This window comes from Kryptolebias marmoratus, linkage group LG13 (assembly GCF_001649575.2).
Source record: "Kryptolebias marmoratus isolate JLee-2015 linkage group LG13, ASM164957v2, whole genome shotgun sequence".
NCBI classification, from domain to species: Eukaryota; Metazoa; Chordata; class Actinopteri; order Cyprinodontiformes; family Rivulidae; genus Kryptolebias; species Kryptolebias marmoratus.
This window is the reverse complement of record NC_051442.1, coordinates 7,767,082-7,785,771: the sequence shown is the minus strand read 5'-3', so window position 1 is coordinate 7,785,771 and position 18,690 is coordinate 7,767,082. Positions and strand designations below refer to the sequence as shown.

The 18,690-nt window shown below is 36.8% G+C and overlaps 1 protein-coding gene across 2 annotated transcripts in view; it reads right to left on the bottom strand.

Annotated features, from left to right (window-relative positions):
* The window catches only part of LOC108238972 (rho GTPase-activating protein 26), a 65,802-nt gene that overhangs the window by 21,920 nt on the left and 25,192 nt on the right, over window positions 1-18,690 (bottom strand). For both annotated transcript variants that reach the window (XM_017421379.2, XM_037978883.1), the window contains exons 2-15: window positions 16,044-16,139; window positions 14,304-14,365; window positions 13,878-13,949; window positions 9,602-9,703; window positions 9,400-9,510; window positions 8,943-9,047; window positions 7,453-7,582; window positions 6,922-7,022; window positions 5,937-6,031; window positions 3,950-4,028; window positions 2,719-2,755; window positions 1,602-1,667; window positions 549-623; window positions 346-430 (exon numbers count right to left, since the gene is read on the bottom strand). In XM_017421379.2, coding sequence (XP_017276868.1) covers window positions 346-430; window positions 549-623; window positions 1,602-1,667; window positions 2,719-2,755; window positions 3,950-4,028; window positions 5,937-6,031; window positions 6,922-7,022; window positions 7,453-7,582; window positions 8,943-9,047; window positions 9,400-9,510; window positions 9,602-9,703; window positions 13,878-13,949; window positions 14,304-14,365; window positions 16,044-16,139 — 1,216 coding nt within the window. The remainder of the gene's footprint in view (window positions 1-345; window positions 431-548; window positions 624-1,601; window positions 1,668-2,718; window positions 2,756-3,949; window positions 4,029-5,936; window positions 6,032-6,921; window positions 7,023-7,452; window positions 7,583-8,942; window positions 9,048-9,399; window positions 9,511-9,601; window positions 9,704-13,877; window positions 13,950-14,303; window positions 14,366-16,043; window positions 16,140-18,690) is intronic.

The following is an 18,690-nucleotide window of genomic DNA, read 5'->3' as shown; positions in this document are numbered from 1 at the left end:
GCTATGTTTTTCTCAACAGAATGCACTAATGTACACAGCAGTTACAATATTAACATTTCACAAAGCCCCAGGTTCCGAAAAGTAAAATCTCCCTTTTAATAAATAAATCCAACTCATATCCCATAAATAAACTTAGAGATGGAATTACCCATATTGTACAGTTTCAATGAAAAATAAAATAGACACATTTATTTACATAAGCTTCAAGAGTAACAGACAAAAAGAAAATTATATTTCATACACTTCAGAGATAAATAATAATAAAAAATCAGTCTAGTTAGAATGAGAATTATAAAAATCTAAAATGTTTGTGCGTGTGCAATATAAAAGCCTTTTGACACAAACCTGAGATAATGTTTGATAGCACTTGTTATCGTTTTAATCTCCCACTCCGGGTTATCCAGCTCCACGTCAGCACAGGTTTTAGGATCTGATCAACAGAAAAAATACAGAGAGGAATGAAAAACATACAGCACAGAGGCATTCGAATGGTTCAGTCTGAATAAATGTATTTGTATGCGTTTTGTGATGCGTGTTCCTGTGTTTACCCATAGCCTGGCTCAGTAGTTTCTGTACTTTGGAGTTAACGCCAACAATTCTGTACAAGCCCTGCTCATTAATACCTGGAGGAGAAAAGAGAAAATCAGGAGCTTAATGCACGGAAAATTTAAACCAACTAAAAAAAATACAACTCATCGTCAACAATTCTTTAAATTCTGTGAATTTGTTGCACTGAAATCGAAACACCAAATATGCATTTATCCTTTGGAAACAAAAAGCATTCTGCCTCAGTAATTTATTTTACCTGTAGAAGACTGTAGCAGTCTACTCCAAAGACATATCGTTTTAATATTCTTCTGTTCATTTCAGTTTATATATTGCACAAATGAATTATACATTTTAATTATTTTTTTTTATTTTTATTTTAGGCTTAAATTAAAATGAAAAGAATTCTGACAGTTCAGTAACTCTTATGCATCTTTCATTATAGGCTTAAAGCCGATGCATTTTCTGAGAAATGTCGGCAGCAAAGGATGCTCTTAGAGCAGCAGATGAAACAAGGTGCTGACTTTGTGAATGTGTGGACCTTTATCGTGACATTTTAGAGACGTATCTGCAGAAAGAGATGTCCAGACACATCAGACAGAAACACAAAAAGTCAAGTTTAATTTCTATAAGAGTTTTTTTTTCCTCTAACTCTCGTAAATCAACCATTTTAGCAGCTCTTACAATACAATTCAAAGTATTAAAGCCAGCACATTAAGTATGCTTAACGATATTCCTACAATAAATTCAGTATTATTTTCCTCATAATATAATTTATCCTTAATTTGTTTCTTTCTCTTAGCTCTCAACACTTTTTTTGTCATGTAAATTACAAATAAATAAATAAATAAATACACAAAACTAGTTGAGTAAAATCAAAGAAATCAGCAATATTGGCTAAATTAAGGTACTCTATGATTAGTACACTGCTGAGATGCATCTGTGAAGTTTGTGTTGGAAAATCAGAACTAAACCAGGGTGAAAAATGCACCATAAGGACAAAACAGAAAAACCACAGAGCAGAACAGCCGAAAGAATTTAACTTAATACCGTACCTCGTGTCTCCACAGCATAAATCAACTTTTTCATCACGTTGAACCCAATCACATCCAGCTGGGCCACTGATGACACAAGAAATAAGCCAAATGAGTACAAGGCGATCAGGAACAACTACAGGACCACCCTGTGTTCACATTTTACAATTTTAGAAACACTTAGTTAATTTTTTTTTTTTTAAACCAAAAGCACATATTTGTTGTGGTTCTGTTTTAATAGGCTTTTTAATATTATAACATCAAATCTTTTGAGAGTTGTCTTTAAGAGAGTCTGATTGTGATGTAAAGTTTTCTCCCTGAAATCCCCAGATGGGAAAAGAGACATTTATTTGCCCCCGCAGATTTCTGATCTTCTGATGAATGATGTTTTGTGCTCTTCGAACCACTCTTACGTGAGCCTGATGAATTCTCACACTGTCATTCATTCAGTTTCTTCAGGAATTTGGTTATCAAGCTCATTTCTGGGCACAAACCACAGCTAAACTTAGACCTGGTCCATTTATTCAACCTCAAATCCAAACATTGCAGTTAGGTATGATGGGTGCATCACTTAAACCACCATCCTCCTTACTCTGATGTGTCCATCACTTTAAAACATAATACATCTGGACTCATCAGATCACATGATCCCTTTTTTATTCGTCTAAAATCCAATTTTCTTGCTCTCTAGCAAATCAAAGACACGTTTTACCAATTAGCCTCTCTAATTTAATTCTGCATGGATGTTAAGTCTCAACATCTTTACTTCTTTTTGCAACGTGTGGAAATACGCCAATTTTTACTGAACAAGTCCCACTGTTGAGTATTATTTGTTTGATTTCACTAAAAATTGACATGATCTCCCATCATGATCATTATTTTGTTTTTCCTACCACATCTGTTCCTCACCTGCTATCATTTCAAGTTTGACTGATGTGTTAGACAGTTCTTTAGTAGTTTTCTCAGATGTTTTTTTTTTTTAATGTTTCAAAAACCAAGATTACATCTTTTTTCATAAACACAGAATTTGTCTGTTTAAGAAAAAGGAAGTCAATCAGGGTGAAATCACTTGTTTAAACAAAATGAATCACCGCAGCACGCTTCATGCAGGAATAAAAACCTGGGATGATCCACTTACTGCCTTCAGCTTGGTTGTCTTTGTTGAAATGGTACACCTGCAAATAAAAGACAAACAGCACATAAGCTTGTGCAATTAGAAAAGGATTTCAGTCAATAAAGACGAGTCTGTATAAAACCCTGGAGTCTTATTGCTCATTAGCAAGTGTGTTTAATGTCAACTGCATCGTGTGAGAAACATCTTTTTGTTACATTAAAAAAAAACAGGGTAGTCAATAATTTACAAAAAAAGGATTATGTTTAATCAATTTAATGATTTTTAATCAAATGTTTTTGGTTTTCTTAAACGTCTAAAAAAAAAGTGGGATGTAGAGGTGTGGTTTTGGCTCAGCTGCATGGCAGAATTTCAGGACGCAGTGCCAAGTGGTTCTGATTAACATCAATAATCAGTCTTGTGTTTTGTAATCGCAGTAAGGTGATGAGGTTACAGACAGACAGCAAAAAAACAAACAGACCGAGTGTCAGTTGGTTTGTTAGTTATATATGTGCTCCACTAGTCGGGCATCACTAAAGCCACACAGATTACATTTGAAAAAACGAAAGGCTGCTTGAGAAAAAAATGAATAAAATTTATTCTGAGGCTTTTCTTGTTCGTCCCTGTGCTAGAAGAGAATTGACAACAAAAAAAGATATAAACAGTTACAAATTGTCCACAAGCCCTGAAGTTTTAGAAGGCTTTTTAAAACTATAAATAAGCTTATGATATCAATGTCAATTTTTGATTTCAAACAACAATTAATTTAACAATATATAGCAACTAAAGCACATGTTTGTGCAAGAATCTGTTTGTTTGAAAGGTAGCATAGGTGAGAAAAAAAACCCCACAAACTCTTCGCATTTTAAAAACTGCACCACTAAGCTCAGCAACTACGTGTTCGAGCTTGTGCTTGTTCCAGATGTCAGTGGAGCGGTGTTGGGACATGACTACTGCACAAAATCTCCACAAAAACACTTGCTTTAGGGTTAAAGTTTATAAAACTGCTCAAACCAAATGTTAGGCTGACTGAAAGAAATAAACATCAACACGAATTATTACAAACTCCTTGTCATAATTCGATGACAAGTCACGTAGTTAAGTAGAGATGTGAAAACGAACGCCGCAGAAAGCTATTTTTTAATGTAAAGCGTGCTCTTGTTTTGCTCTGAGAACATGTTGTCTCGCCCTCTCCTTGTCTGTCTGTCACTGTTTGTCTTTGTCACATAAGCGCAAACCGGTAACCATGGTAACCTACCGGCTCTCTACCATCCATAGCCTCCATCCACAACCTGCGGTCCTCCTCTGACAGAGCCTGCATGGTGATCATGCCTGGCCTTCACACATTTAAAAAAAAGAACATTAGCTTATTAAATTTCATGAGACATGGCAAACATTTTATAGTTAGAGACTAACAAACCTCACGATACATGATAAAGACAAACATGGAAAATTTGTACTTTACTCAGGGGGAGGTATGCTATCAAAACAAACTGACAGAAAGGCTGACATTTTAGTTTCAACAAAAAGCTTAAACCTGAGAAATTCTTAAGAAAAAACAGGTAAACGGTTCAGACTTCACTAACTTCATTAAGAAAAGTTGTGTGAAAGGATAACTGCACGTAAGTCTTTGTTTTTCCGAGAGCAAAGCTCATTTATTTGTGCACGTCAGAAACAGGACTCCAGTTTCACTCCACATCAGATCAGATGATCAACCCCACAGATCAGATTTTCACCATAAAAGGATCAGAAGAGGATGATGAATGGTGCCTGAAAAGTCATCAGCTAACAAGAATTCATCAGACTAAGCAGCTTAGACAAATCATCCTGACAGGGGCATCATTCGCTCTGTGTGTGTGTGTGTGTGTGTGTCTACACCTCAGTCACTCACACAGCCTCATTAGCCAAATCCAGCCCAGACTTAGACAAGTTTCCAATCGATCCCATACAGTCAGTCACTCTGCCAGCAGCAGCACATTCATCTTCTTCTCATCCCCATGCTCTCTTCAAATTGTGACACACTACTCAATACACAAAATCACTCATTCAGACACACTCAGATCCAAGTACACGGACGTATTCTGGCATATACTGCAGAAAACAAAGCTGTCTCTCCCTAAAATTAGGGTTGATGTAAAAAAGGAACCTGATATGTTCTGATCCAGAATGGAAAACCACAGGTTTATCCACAGCTATTAGCTTATTTGCTGGAAATAGGTGCAGTTGTTAACTGAAAGCAGAGTTCTCTGTAAACTATGATATAAACAGTTTAAGTGACAAGTCGCGAGCTGAAATCTAACCAAGATTTTTCACAGAACATTGTAGTAAAGAGATACAGTTTCCAACAAATAAAGTGAGACTAATTATGTAAATAAATGCTGAAATTATTTTAGTCTTACAGATATCTATTTTGAGAAAAAAAAATATTCTGGATACAGGATGATTTTAAAAAATAAAAGGCAAGAGAGTTGCTCCTGCCAAATGTTTGCAGAATTCCATCTGACAGAAATGACAAACTATTCAACAATGAACTTGTGTTAGTCCAAGCTGCAGGAATGAAATATGAAAAATTAAGAAATGATGTTATAAGAAAAGCACTGTCAAACAAAAAGCTGAGTGCCAAAGAAAATATTGTCATTAGTGTTATTTTGTAGTTGTTTCGTGTAATCATAAGCCCCCATTTTGAAATACTAAAAGCCTAAACCTAACCCTCCTCATCAAACAATCTGGACATAATCACAATCAAAGCAGCACTGTTACAAAAACATTTAAACATAATGTATTTATGTCAGTCTATACAACAATGACATAACGTGTAAAACTAAAAAGCATGTATCACTCTTCACTTTCGACTAAAGAAAACAGATGCTGCACACAAACAAACTAACACTAAAAGGAGATAAAAAAAAAGGTTATGTGAGGTAAAAGGTTGAAGTTGTGGAGGAGGTGGTAGTAAAGCTGGAGAAAAAGTTAAAGGGAGGACAGCACAACACAGCTGAATCTGAGAGGATAACAACCGCATTTGCATCAACTGAACAGCACCCTCGTGTGTCTGTAAGCTGCAATTACATCCTTACAACTCCATTAGTCACAGAGGTGATATTTGGTGAAAATAACAATTTAATTAGATGATTAGTATTCTTAAAATAATATGAAATGGTAGGAATTGATGGTAAATAAAATAATTATGTGGGATGTTATTTGAAAAGAAGACAACAACAGATTCTTAAATCACAGACACCAACCTGTCCACAGCCTCGACATCAAAACAGAACCTCTTTTCTATCGACTCGGTCTTCCTTCTGGTGCATGACTTGAGGTGGAAGCTCTCCTCTTCTCCCTTACAAAAAAAAGGACAACAAATTTAAAGTTAGGCTCAGAGTATCACTTTTACAAACATGCAAAACACCACCGAGGACATTAAAATAAGAACCATGAATTCACCAACTGCAGTATTAACCAGGATCAGCCTCTCTGGGGTGCTATTTTTGTTCCCAATCATTTTCCATTGACCTGCTGACATTTAACCAAACAAGCTCCTGTTCACAAAGTGTTTTAAAAGGTTCAAAGATGTTGTTATATGATTTGATTGTGAAATAATCAGTTTTTGTTATTCATCTTATAATAAAGGCCTTAGGCTTTCTGTGATTGTTAGTGTTCTAGTTTTACCTCAGTAACACAAAATGCAAAGTAACAACAGTCGGAAAATGAAGCTAAACGTCTATAATCTTTAAAATATTCATGATGCAGTGCTCACTCATCAAACTCCAATCTCACCTGTAAAGGTAAGAAAGCTGGCACTCACTCATCATATTGTTTTTACAGGTAAAACTGTACATTGGTGTGAATTGGTAGAGTGCTCCATAAACACTCTGGATACCAAAAGACTGAAATACAGCTTGACATTTCCTATAAATGACTGAAAATCATGGAATTGTTTCCTGCTATTATTTTACAATAGCTATTTTGTATGGAAAAGAATGCACAGGAAGACAAAGTGTGAGGTTGTTAAGCCAAACAGAGAGCAGAATGTGTTAATGGGTGAACATTCGAATCAGACACAATGGGCTCCAGTCAAACTCAAAACTAGGAAGTCTGTTCATGAGGATATCAGAACGTATTTTAGTGCAGTTTACGTGTTTGTTTTTTTCTCTAAGCTTGACAGACATCACATCCTGGATGCTTTGTGAACTTGTGGTTTGTATTTTTTTAATGACCACGAATGCTTACCATTTTGCCTCCAGATTTGGGGTCAAACAGAACCATTGTGAACTTCTTGGGCTCCCGATGATATGTGCAGTAGTACTTGACCCAGGTAGATACAAATGAACCTAATGATATATAAAAAAAAAGAATTAGAGAGATGAGAAGAGAACAGGTTGGGACAAGAGGACAGGGAGACAGAGTAATGAAACACAACTGTGATGTCAAATGGTCGAAGCAAAACAGTGACAAAGACAGGACTGAAACAACAACAACAACAAAAGCATGAGTCAGGCCTCCTTTAGCAGAAGATATGTTACCATGGTAACCACAGGAGAACAGGGCTGCTGTCACGTCTCTAACAGATCAGACTTGACTTTGTCAGCCATCGGTTCATTATGGTTTGTTTGTTCTGCTGTTCTGGCGCTGAGTGAGTATCTGTGTGTGTGTGTGTGTGTGTGTGTGTGAGCCAAACACCAACATCCAGGTACTGTAACGTGACTCACACACACACATACTCGAGTTGTTCCAAGTTGTGAGAAGTGGGCTGATACTCACGCTTCTCCAGTACGAACAGGTAGCCCTCCATGGTGTGTTGGCTCACACTCTTGTGCTCGTGTGGATTCTCCTTCATCTTCCTCATCAGACTCTCCACTTCAGACCGCGTGCTCTCAAAGCGATTCCTGGTCTGCGAAGCCAAGACGGCACAAGCACAGAACTGCCATCAAATCTTTTTATCCTGTTCAACTTGTAGAATCAACAAACCTTAAAAGAAATTATTTTTTCTACAGAGATAAGAAAATATAAACATTTTTCCATTTAACGTAGCAGTTATTTGTTGTTATGTTCTTGTTTTATAAACTGATTTAACGATTTTTCCAGATATCTTTAGAAATGTGAGCAGAGGAAGCCAAATTTTCACCTCATTTCAAAAAATGTGCAGCATTGAGCATATGTCTTAAGCCATCCCTTAATATTTTGCTTCAAAAAAGACAGAAATTCTTGAGAAGGCATTCATGAGCAACTGTTCCATGGGTTTTTGAAAGTCTTTAAAAGTTTTTCTTTTTGACACTTGTCATGTTTTCACTCCAGATTTCTATATTTATGCACCTGATAACTAACAGCCTGATGCTAAAATATATAATTTGCTTAGATTTTTGGCAGACTGTGATGTGATGTGATGTGACGTAAAAAGAACAGTAACTGAAGAAATGTTGGACAAAAGAAAATGTGCCAGAACTAAAAATATGTGGCAGGAATACATGGTTGACATAAGAGAACTGAGTGAAAAATGTGTGGCAATCAAATGCATTGCCACTGGAGTTAAAAGCATACTTAAAAAGAAAAATACGGTCATCAACCAGCCTTTTCAGAGTTTAGAGCTCAACTTTAAGATCTGGAGAAAAATGGGGTCATCTTGTCAGAAAATACAGGAAAAGGCAGCAAATATCCAAAGAGGAGCTTTATATCGTTCTTCAAGAAGTCTGGCAAACTATTTCTACAAACTACCAAATAAAAAAGAAAAATCCATCCAAATCAAGCTTATTGCAATCTGTCCAAACTTTGTTTTCACCTTTTTTATATATCATTTCCAATAATGCTTGCCCAAGTTTTAAAAATCTTTAAACATATCTAAATAAAAGTGAAGCGGCTCAAGACTTTTGCAAATGACTTGAATTTCACATCACATTTTAAATAATCATTACTAAAGTTTACTTTATGCAAGCTTTAATAATGTGATACAGACGGTGTAGCTCTTTCTGTATTTCTTCACCTGTAAGATGACTTTAATTATTGATGTTTTTTTTATGAATTGTACATCTTTTCTCTACTAACGAAGACAGTCAATGTTCAAAAACTCAAAATGACATTTGAATGTTTTTTTTTTAATGCGCTAAACATCAAAGATTCATTTTGGCAACTTGGAGAAATCAAAAGCCCTTGAAACATTTCAATCAATCAAAACAAATCTGGATAAGATCTCTAAAGATCTCTATGATCTTTCCACTAGACTGTACAATGTGTTAGTGTGTGTTTTGGGTCCTTACATTCTGTATGCTGATGGTTAGATCAGTCTTGAAGTGGTTAAAGTCCTTCGCCAGCTCATAACCATGGTGATAGTAGGTGAAAAGGCCTTGAAGAAATGCCAACAGCTAAAAAAAAAAGCAGAAACAGTGAAGGATTAAAAAGCATGACGACAGCAATAATGAGAAAGAAGGAAAAGGACAAGAAGATGCAACAGAATGATGGGGATTCACAGAAATGTGAGAAGGACAAGTTGAAAAGGAGAGAGGACGAGCAGGAGGATGGTAGAAAAAATTGACAACTTTAAATCAAAGTATATTACCAAATCTAAAGCTGAGGTGGCCTGAAGCCAAGAAAAAAGCTGTTTGCCAACAACAAGACTAATTTTTCTGAGCATCTCATTATTTTGATGTACCAGAAATTTTTAATTGCATTTTTTTAAAGCATTATTATTACATAGAAAGAAAAGAAATGTCTTACAGGCTCGACAAAGTCAAACATCTTCCTCTCTTGGACTTCCTGCACCTTGAACACATACTCCAGAGAAACTTCGTAGAAATGCTGCCTCACGTTGTCTACCTGGTTGTCCGCCTGAAACGGAAAGAAATTTGTCAGGACGTGAGGGATTTCATCTTTTCAGGCAACGTGGCTGAAAGACGGACATGCAGACATCCGGCCTGACCTCGTGGAGATGGGACTCCTTCTTCTTCGCTGAAAGGCTGAGGTGTTTCTCTAGGACTGCGCAATATTTCTCTGTCTCTTTGTCATACTTCTTCTTGGCTTCCTGTCACATACAAAACAAAACAAAGCGGGTAAACTTTTCTTTGAGAGAGATAAAGATTTAAAAATGAAAGGCACAGCATTTACTGAAGCAATGCATGACTGAGCCTCAGCCATTTGTGTCTTTTAAAGGTCATCTGGCTGAGGTAGGCAACTTGAACTGGATTGACTCCAGATGTTAATCAGTTACAGATGTATATATCCAATGATTACTTTCTGCAAGTTTCACTAAAATCCATCCAGTGTTCATTAGATATTTTAATAACCGGCAGACACCTGTCGAGAGCAGATGACGTTTCTAATGCGTCAACAAATCAAACACCTAATCCTATTTTTTCTATAAATGTGGCACTTACGGAATTTTTACAGTGGCACCGATGAACAAACGAGTTCAGCTGCAAGAATCCTTGAACAAAGAGCAAATAAACAGCACCGCATGGAATAGTTTCTTTCCCTTGCACAGCTTAAGTTTCTATTTCTCCGAGAACCCGGAGTGAAATTATCCCTCTGTGGAGCGCAGCTGGTAATCAAACAATGGACTTTCTCATCAGAAGTGAGGACGATGACATGACAGAGGCACGTGGAGGGACGATGAGCTGGGTGTGCATGCCGAGATGGAACAAACTGAGGAGTGTTCAGAATTACCCTCGTGGTCCCCTCTCTGAACAATTCAGTTTTTATTAGGCTGTAAAGCAGTCACAAATCGGATTTAGTTCAATAAACATTTGACTAAATAATGTGACTCAGTATCAGGAGGGGACATAAATTCTAATACACAGTAAAACGCAGGTACTGATTCTTGCAACACAAACTAATAACTTAGCAGTATAAGTGTTAGTGTAGAATGTTGCTGATTATCTATGACAGTTTAAACTATAGTTCAGATTATTCACAGAAGAGTTTTACAAGCTGGAACATACATCTGAGCATTTGCTATACTGATACTAGGAAATGAAAGATGAGGAAAAAACTAGGATGTGATTCACAAATCTGTTTTCAGATTCTCTACTTTTCAGTTTTTGTACTTTTCCAGTTACATACTGCTTTTAAAATGATTTTTTTAAAGGCAGAAAGTTGCTGGTTTATATATAACAATGTGTGATATTTTAAAAGCTTTTTACATATTTAAAAAAAAAACTTTATCTTAAAAGCAGCCAGAGCTGTCACATAAATTTAGCTACTTTAAAATAACAATGTTTCCCTTTATTGTGGTGGAGTGTTAAAAGCAGACTGAAATAGAAACCCTCAAGTATAAAAACACTTCAGCATTTTACCTTAGTACAATATTAAAGTAAATGCACTTAGAAACTTTCCACCTCTGGTGCAGGAAGGCATGAAGGGAAGAGCGGAGGATGAACACATAAACAGAAGGAAGGCCCATCAGGGCGGGTTTCCTTCTGTCCGAGTGCTCTTTTACTGCATGTGTCCAGGTCTGTTTTTGTTATTATTCATCAAAGTTAAACTCAAAGTGCAACTAAACAGGAGCACATAGCATCAGAAACATAATATCCAATAATCCTGAGTATATTTATGCAATTTTTTGACAGATATTCCCACTTCAATAAGCGAAAGAATAAAATGTGTAAACTGAAAATAAAAAAGCAAAGAAACATCAAACAAGTATTGACGTGCTTTAAACTTCTGGACAGAAATTTTCCACTGAACCAAACCAGCTTTAAGCCTGCATACCAGCGAGCCACACCTCCGTTTACTGATCACTTTTCATTTAACAGACAAAGTGATGCAATGGTGTTCACCACCAAGCGTGTTTTAACAGCATATCCAGTCCTCCGGCCAAAAGGAGGAATAAATAGCAGCTGCAGAAGACATCAGAAATGATGAGTGGTGTTCTGAACAACACGTCATCTTGGATTTGTCATACTCTCTGAGGACATCCTGCCTGCTGCAAATCTTTTCGAAGTACCTCAAAACAAGTTGCACGACATTGTTCTAACTATGAAAAGAAATCAGTTTTAAAATTTACCACAGACCTGTTTTAGTGTTATTATGAATGTATCAATCTATAAAATAAGAACACAAAGTTTAAACTTTGATAAGTTAAAGTGTCACTACTTTTATCTGCCAGCAGGTGGCAGTATCTTCTCAGAATGACACAGTATGTGAGGCTTTCCTGAACTTTACCAGACAAGCAAAGCTATGAATTGTTTTGTTACAGCATCCAACAATGACATCTGACTGACTCATCACAATAAAGTTATAGACCAATCTGGCACAGTTATTTCCAGTCAAGTCACGTGAAGGTAAACAACACACCACCCCCTGTTGCAAGCATTCACTTTATTGAGGTTTATGCTAACTGAGAATAAAAATAAACCCCCCTGTATTATTAAACAAATCTCTACCAGGAGAAGCTTCTGCTGCGTTGCACGGTGGTAAAACACTAATGGAGGGTTGCGTAAGTGTTGGGTGAAAAACTCAAGTCTTATATTCAAACAAAGTAACAGCTGAAAGTAAAACTGACACATTTCAAAACGAGCGCAGGTCAAAAAAGTCATTTTGTTTATGCTCAGCGTGTTGATTCGGATGACACACCCACAGTCGGAGTAAGGGGTTTACACAAACACAGGCCTCACATTACCAGCATTATTTATTTTCAGGTTTGGTTTTAGAGCCAGTTGGACTTACTGCAATTAGTTGTGCATTGTTCCTTCTGAACCCACTTGCAGCGGTAATTTGATTTGTGAGCATTTCTCTGTGAATACGACAAGAACCTGGAACTGAGTTTTTCTTTAAACAAAATACGTAATGGTCAACACTGTGGATGTGGGTCGTACGTTGTAATTTTGTAAAAAAATGCCTCCGGTGTTACAGATCTGCCAGCTTTGTTGCTTGAGAGCAGGGTGAAACTGTGCCAGGGGAAGATTTTAACAGCTCTTTTAGAGTTAAACCTGGATTAGCACATCCCTCATGGTGACCTCAAAAATTGTGAATTCATCTCCCAATCTGATCCCAATGCCAAGATCAGACCTGCAGGAAAAGGAGGGTTCGCACACTGTGTACTGATATCATGTTTAACATTGAATGTTTTAGAGAACCCCCAGCTGCTGCTCATCCTGATTGTATGAAGCAGGAACATTATGATCTAATGTAAGCAGATTAGAAACATTATTTATTACATGGGCAAAGGATTATCCCAAAAAAAAAATTAACACGAAAATTTTTCTATATTTTATATATTTTTATAAAATATATAAAAATAAAAATTTTGAAAAACATCCCTCTCAATATTCTGCTTCCTAATGTTTAATGGTTTCATGCTCAGATATTCACTCAGTAAAAGAGGAGACCTGCTGCTTTGTAAGAGCAACAATATTTATTCCTCTAATCTCCTATTTAGGTTTTTACTATTTAAGTCATGTTTTAGCTGTACGGTGTACACAATGTAGATGGTGAATAAAATAACACCATAGTTAATTCTGTTTGCTTTCTATAATGTTATTACCATCAGCCATTGAAATGGGGAAGGTGGAGGATATGTCTGTGTTGTGTCTGTCTGTTAGCAAAATATTTCATGAACCACTTAACAAATTTTATTGAGGCTCACAGAAATAATGACTGGATGTACATCTACAACAGACTGGCAAATTTGTTTAAAATGTTGTCATGAAGTATTTGGAATCAACTCTGTCAGTTCGGAAAACATTTCATGAACAACTGGGCGGATTTCAGTGAAACCTTCAGGAACATATCATTGGATGAACATCTACAACTAATAAACTTTTAGAGTCAGTCAAGTAAAAGGCCACCACAGCTACTCAACATTAGCCAACACAAAAAATGGCTATAACTCTGTCAATTCCAGAGATAGAGCTAAAATCTGATGTGGTAGTAGTAGTATAGTAGTAGTGGTATTTATATACACAAGATAAAACAATATCATTTGCATTTGCAGAATTACAAACAATTATAAATCCACAAAACAAACAGACAAAACACCATGCACATACCCCTTACAATAAAAGCAAAACAACGATGAGAGTCAATCATTAGCAGCTGTCTGTCTGTGTTCCAACTGCTGCAGAAGCACTAAAGAGATTTATTGATTAATGCTCCACTACCAGGAAACATGCATCAATCAATATTCATCTGCAGCATGCGGACGACCAAAGATATTTCTTTAACCTGTGCTGTGGATGTGAGGAAGATGCTGCTCTTACCTTGGCTGCACTGATTTGCTCCTTCCTGAACCGCTCCAGAGGAATAATCAGCACATCATTGGCATTTTCGATCTACATAGAGGCACAAACACACAAATACAGATCAATGGAACATACATGTTTCAGTGTAAGAATTTGAGTTTGAGTCACCAGCTTGATCATTTGTCCTATGGTAAACTGAAACTGTTAGAGTTTCAAAGTTCAACATCAACAAAATAAAGACAAGGGCGTGATTATTTGATGCAAAACAATGCAACCTACAGGACGACACGCAACAGCACAGTTGCAAGTCATGGAAACAAAAGCTGCTCTAACGCTCTAAACTGCTGACCTGTGAGTATGGAGCCAAGACCAAAGATTTTATGCTTACAACAAGATCTTTTAAAATAACCTGCAACATCATACAGCTCTTTTTAGGTCACTCACCATCCTTGTCCTCTCATCCTCCAGGTTTTGTAGGACAGCGGCAAACTCCTGAAGCGACTTGGCTAAGAGTAGTCATGTTCGCAGACAGTGAACAAGATAAAGACACAAAAAGAGAAGAGGACTTGTTATTTTGATGCACAAATTTAAATACAAGCAGAATAAAGTCAGGTTATGAAGGAGATTAGTATTTGTTCCTGGAACATCTTTAGAAATTCTCTGAATTCACAGCAGAGTGAAATAATCGACTGGAAGTGAAACTAAAAGTTCCACGGTTTGTTTCTGTGGTACTTTCACAGTAAGCACAATTCTGAGCTTGTTTCCCTGCTCGCTGGCAAGTGAGGCCCGGCTACATTGTTTGGATCAGAGTTTCCACTTCAGTTGCCTCTGCTTGTCCAACACTTTTCAGGCACACACAATCAAACACACACACACTTTGTGCATCTGAAGTACAACTGAGGACATGAAGAGTTTGCAATCGCTTGTAAAAATGATAAAGTTTCACGTAAATTTAATCTACAGTCATCACATGAAACTTTTTTCCAAGTTTGATGAAAAAATACCATAAAATCATTGGATTTTTAAAGGTACATTGTTTTAATAGAACTAGAAATACTTCAGAACCAGTGAATCAAACCTAGCAGGACATGAAGATAAGGCTCTCACAAACTTGCAGCACATTTTAAATCACTCATATAGAATAATAACGAAAACTTGAAAGAAAATAATTTAACAAGATGTTTCTCTTCAAAGTGATTTGCTGATGATCCTGTTCTCTCTGTGGCAGAGAACATGCCAGTTTTGACAAGTACATGAATACTCCACAGACAGCAGTGCAGCCCAGTGGAACAGCAAGCTGTTCAGGAAAGATAGCCGGGGATAATCAAACACGAGCGCTGGGTGGGTCCGAGCGGTGAAGAGACAGAGCCAGGCTGCATGAGAGGGGTGTGGTGACTGCACTCCCACTGACACCGTGGGATGTTTGGACAGCAAAACGTTCAGATGACGACATGGAATTTAAAGGTTTTGCTTTACAACAAAACCACGCCAGTGTTCCACTGATATGTGTCCGCTTTGGGTCTGAACTGGGTTCACAACTCTGGCAACTTTAAACAACTTTAAAACTTTGGAAAGATGTTGCAGTAACAGAGGTTCAAAAGGTTCACCTCATGTTAATGATGCTAGTACCATGTAATAATCTACAATGAAAAGTGAACTGCACCTACAACATTTCCACTGCATAGCTGATGCTTCTAATGCTAGTAAAAAAAGGTGTCTTCACATTTTAAAAGACCTAAATTGCATAATGGCAAAAAGCAAAAATACTGTAAGGCTTTAAAAGTGATTTTACCAAAAATATTTTCCTTTTCTGTGGTTAATCGCGTATATTTGGCCATCTGAAGTCACTATCAAATAAGGTCAGAAAACAGTATATGATTCTGTGACTCACATTAAAGCTCAGGGGAGGAGCAAATATTGACATGAACAGAAGGTCTAAGGTGCTTCAACACTTATGAATTAGCACCAAATAAAAAGAAAAACCAACATACTGTTAAAAATTAAATCACTTTAGACTTATTATCTCAGCCTCACTAAAGATCAAGCTGGCTTTAACCAAATGCTGAAATGAAATGTTTTATTTCAGCAACAATCAATATCGCTGTATTGTCTGGGGTCTATTTTTAGACATTTTTATTCTGGTACACCGATGGAAAAGAAAGATTTCACATCAGTTACACTCACCTATACAAATCTCATCATCTGTCTCAGCGTCTCCAATACATTGGAATTTGAAGTCATTGAGAGAGTCCGCAAACTTCCTCTTTGCCGTTGACACACCTGACAGACAGAAAAGACAAGAGAAAAAGCGGATAGTGTCATGTTAATAAAAAAAAAAAATTTTGTAATTGAATGTTTTTTACAGTAATATTTTCTTATTTTACTAAGTGTAGTGTACTTTTGTCTGTGAGAGCAGATATTTCAGAAAGAAGAATCATGAAAAAGTATTCTATACGTGGTTCAAGCTTTTGGTACCTTACCTGAGAATGTGTAACACAAAAGAATAAGACTGTATTGAATATACTACATTGTTTTGGAGTCACGTGGAATAAGCATAAAGAGGATAAACATGGTGAATGGATCCTCTGTGGTGTTACTGATGGAGGTGGACATCTATTATGCGTGTTTGTGCTGAAACGTGCAAAAAGTTCCATTAAACTCAAGTCCCATTAGCCCCGTGAGACAGTGAAAAGCCTTGGACAGTTGAATGTCTTTCAAATAAAATATGAGGCCTGGAGAGCTCCAACGGAGCCAGTTTGGCTTCTCGGCAGAGTCAGCTTCACTACAGCATTTCCTGTTGCTGGGCTGGCTGAGGTCAGCCGCATATGCAGGTTTGGAGTAAAACAGGGCCATGCTAACAAGGAAGACTATTTTGTCAGGACATGCGCTGTCCTGACAAAATAGCTCAAAATGTTCAAGTAAAAATAAAATAATGATCATTTTATAGAACTGCTTTGGGGATAATATCTGTTCTTTGACTTGTGTGGTCAAAGAAGAAAGAGAGAAACTCTAAGGGGTAGCATTATAGTGTGGTTAAACCCAGCAGGGAAGTCCCACTTTTCCAGAAGGAACGCGACAAAATCTATACTAAAGATTTAAAAAAAGCAAGTACAGTTTGTAGTCCTTAAGTATTCTTTAAAATATGCATAGAAATTAAAACGATTTATGGCTGCAGTGCAAATGGTAAAGGACACAATAAAAGTTTCTCACAGAGACAGATGGGAGTCAGGGAAAGGACAACGAGTGTACAGAAAAGACAGAGAGTAATTGGCCGGGTTCATGTGTACTACAGCTCCCTCCATGCAGGATCTGTGCAGCTTGCCAGTCTGAGAAATGAAACCCAGGCCTCGTAGCTTCTGCATGTGCTGCCAGGAAAGGCAGACATGCTGCTGCCACACACAAACACTCATCGCTTTCTGTCTTCGCGACCGACTCGAAAAACGACTTATCGAATGTCACTGAGCAATGAGTCAGAGCGGGTCTGTATCATCAAAATATCTATGGCACTTTTTCCTCTCAGGAGTTTTCTAATAATCTTTTACTTTCTCACAATTTTATCCACATTTGTACATGTTGGTACCATAGACTGCATATAAGACACAGGAGAGGGTGTTTTTTGTGGTACAGTTTGTGGTTTACAGTTTGAATCCATACTTTCAAGTTATTTTGATGCAGCATGACTTTAAGTTGCATCATGTGGCAAGTAAACAATAAAAGATTTTATTTTTTAAGACAAAGCTAGATTATCATACTGCTAATGAAAAGGAATGGCTTGATTGTAGGAAAAAAAACAAACATTAAAAACCAAATCTGGGAATATTTTATCAAATGTCTTAAAGGGGCAATGCCATTTTTAAGAAATTAAATATATTTTCTAGGATTAAACTGTCTTTTTGGCAACATTTCACCTTGTTAAAAAAGGCTGCAATGCCAACAGCTCTGGTTACACAACAGTATGAGATGCAAGCAAGGTTTCTGTTTTCTGTCAAGCCTTTTTCTCTTTAAAGCTCTTTAAAACAATGCATGGAGGCATTGTCAGTATGGGTGGCCTCTGAGCGAATCAAAGTCAGCTCTGGCTTCAATGAAACTGGTTTTGAGCCACAAAGCTTCAACAAAACTATCTGTCTTTCTACACTGCCTCCCAGCTTCTCTATTTTTTTTATTTTTAGCCTCAAATTTCTCCTTCCGGCCACAATTTTCAGCACCTTGCAAGTGAAACAAGCAAGTCATACCCAGGTGGTAGCCATCATAAACATCAAAACGAGCTACAAGTTGAAGAGTAAGAAAATAGATTAGTTTAAAAGCTACAGCCTTTTACCAGCTGCTCAAAGCCATATCACATAATCTCACATTAGAAAACAGAAACACAACATGGATTTTGAAGCAAATCTAAAACCCAACTTAAAAAACCTAATGAGAAAATCTTCATAACCATCTCATGCAATTTGTGGGTTTTTGTATCAACATCCAGATTGTAAAGCATCTAGGTAAATTATTTAAGCACTGGTACTGAAAAACAAGATTTTTAAAAATAGTCATCTCACTTTTAAACTTACTAAAGAAGGAGATAATTCAGAGTTTTCTGAGAGCCTGAATATGAAAGAAGTAGCTACTGTACTGGTTTTATTAGTGTGGAACTTTTTGTGTTGAAAAAGTGAATCATAACCCAATCAAGTGGGGAAGTAAATATAAATTCACAACTCTAACACCAACAAGTTTTTTTTTTCATTTCTTTTATTCCTCTCTGAATTTTATATTTTTCTACAATTAATAATCTGAAGTGTGGAAAACAACAAAACAGAATTCACAGAACAGAATTGAATGAAAATTG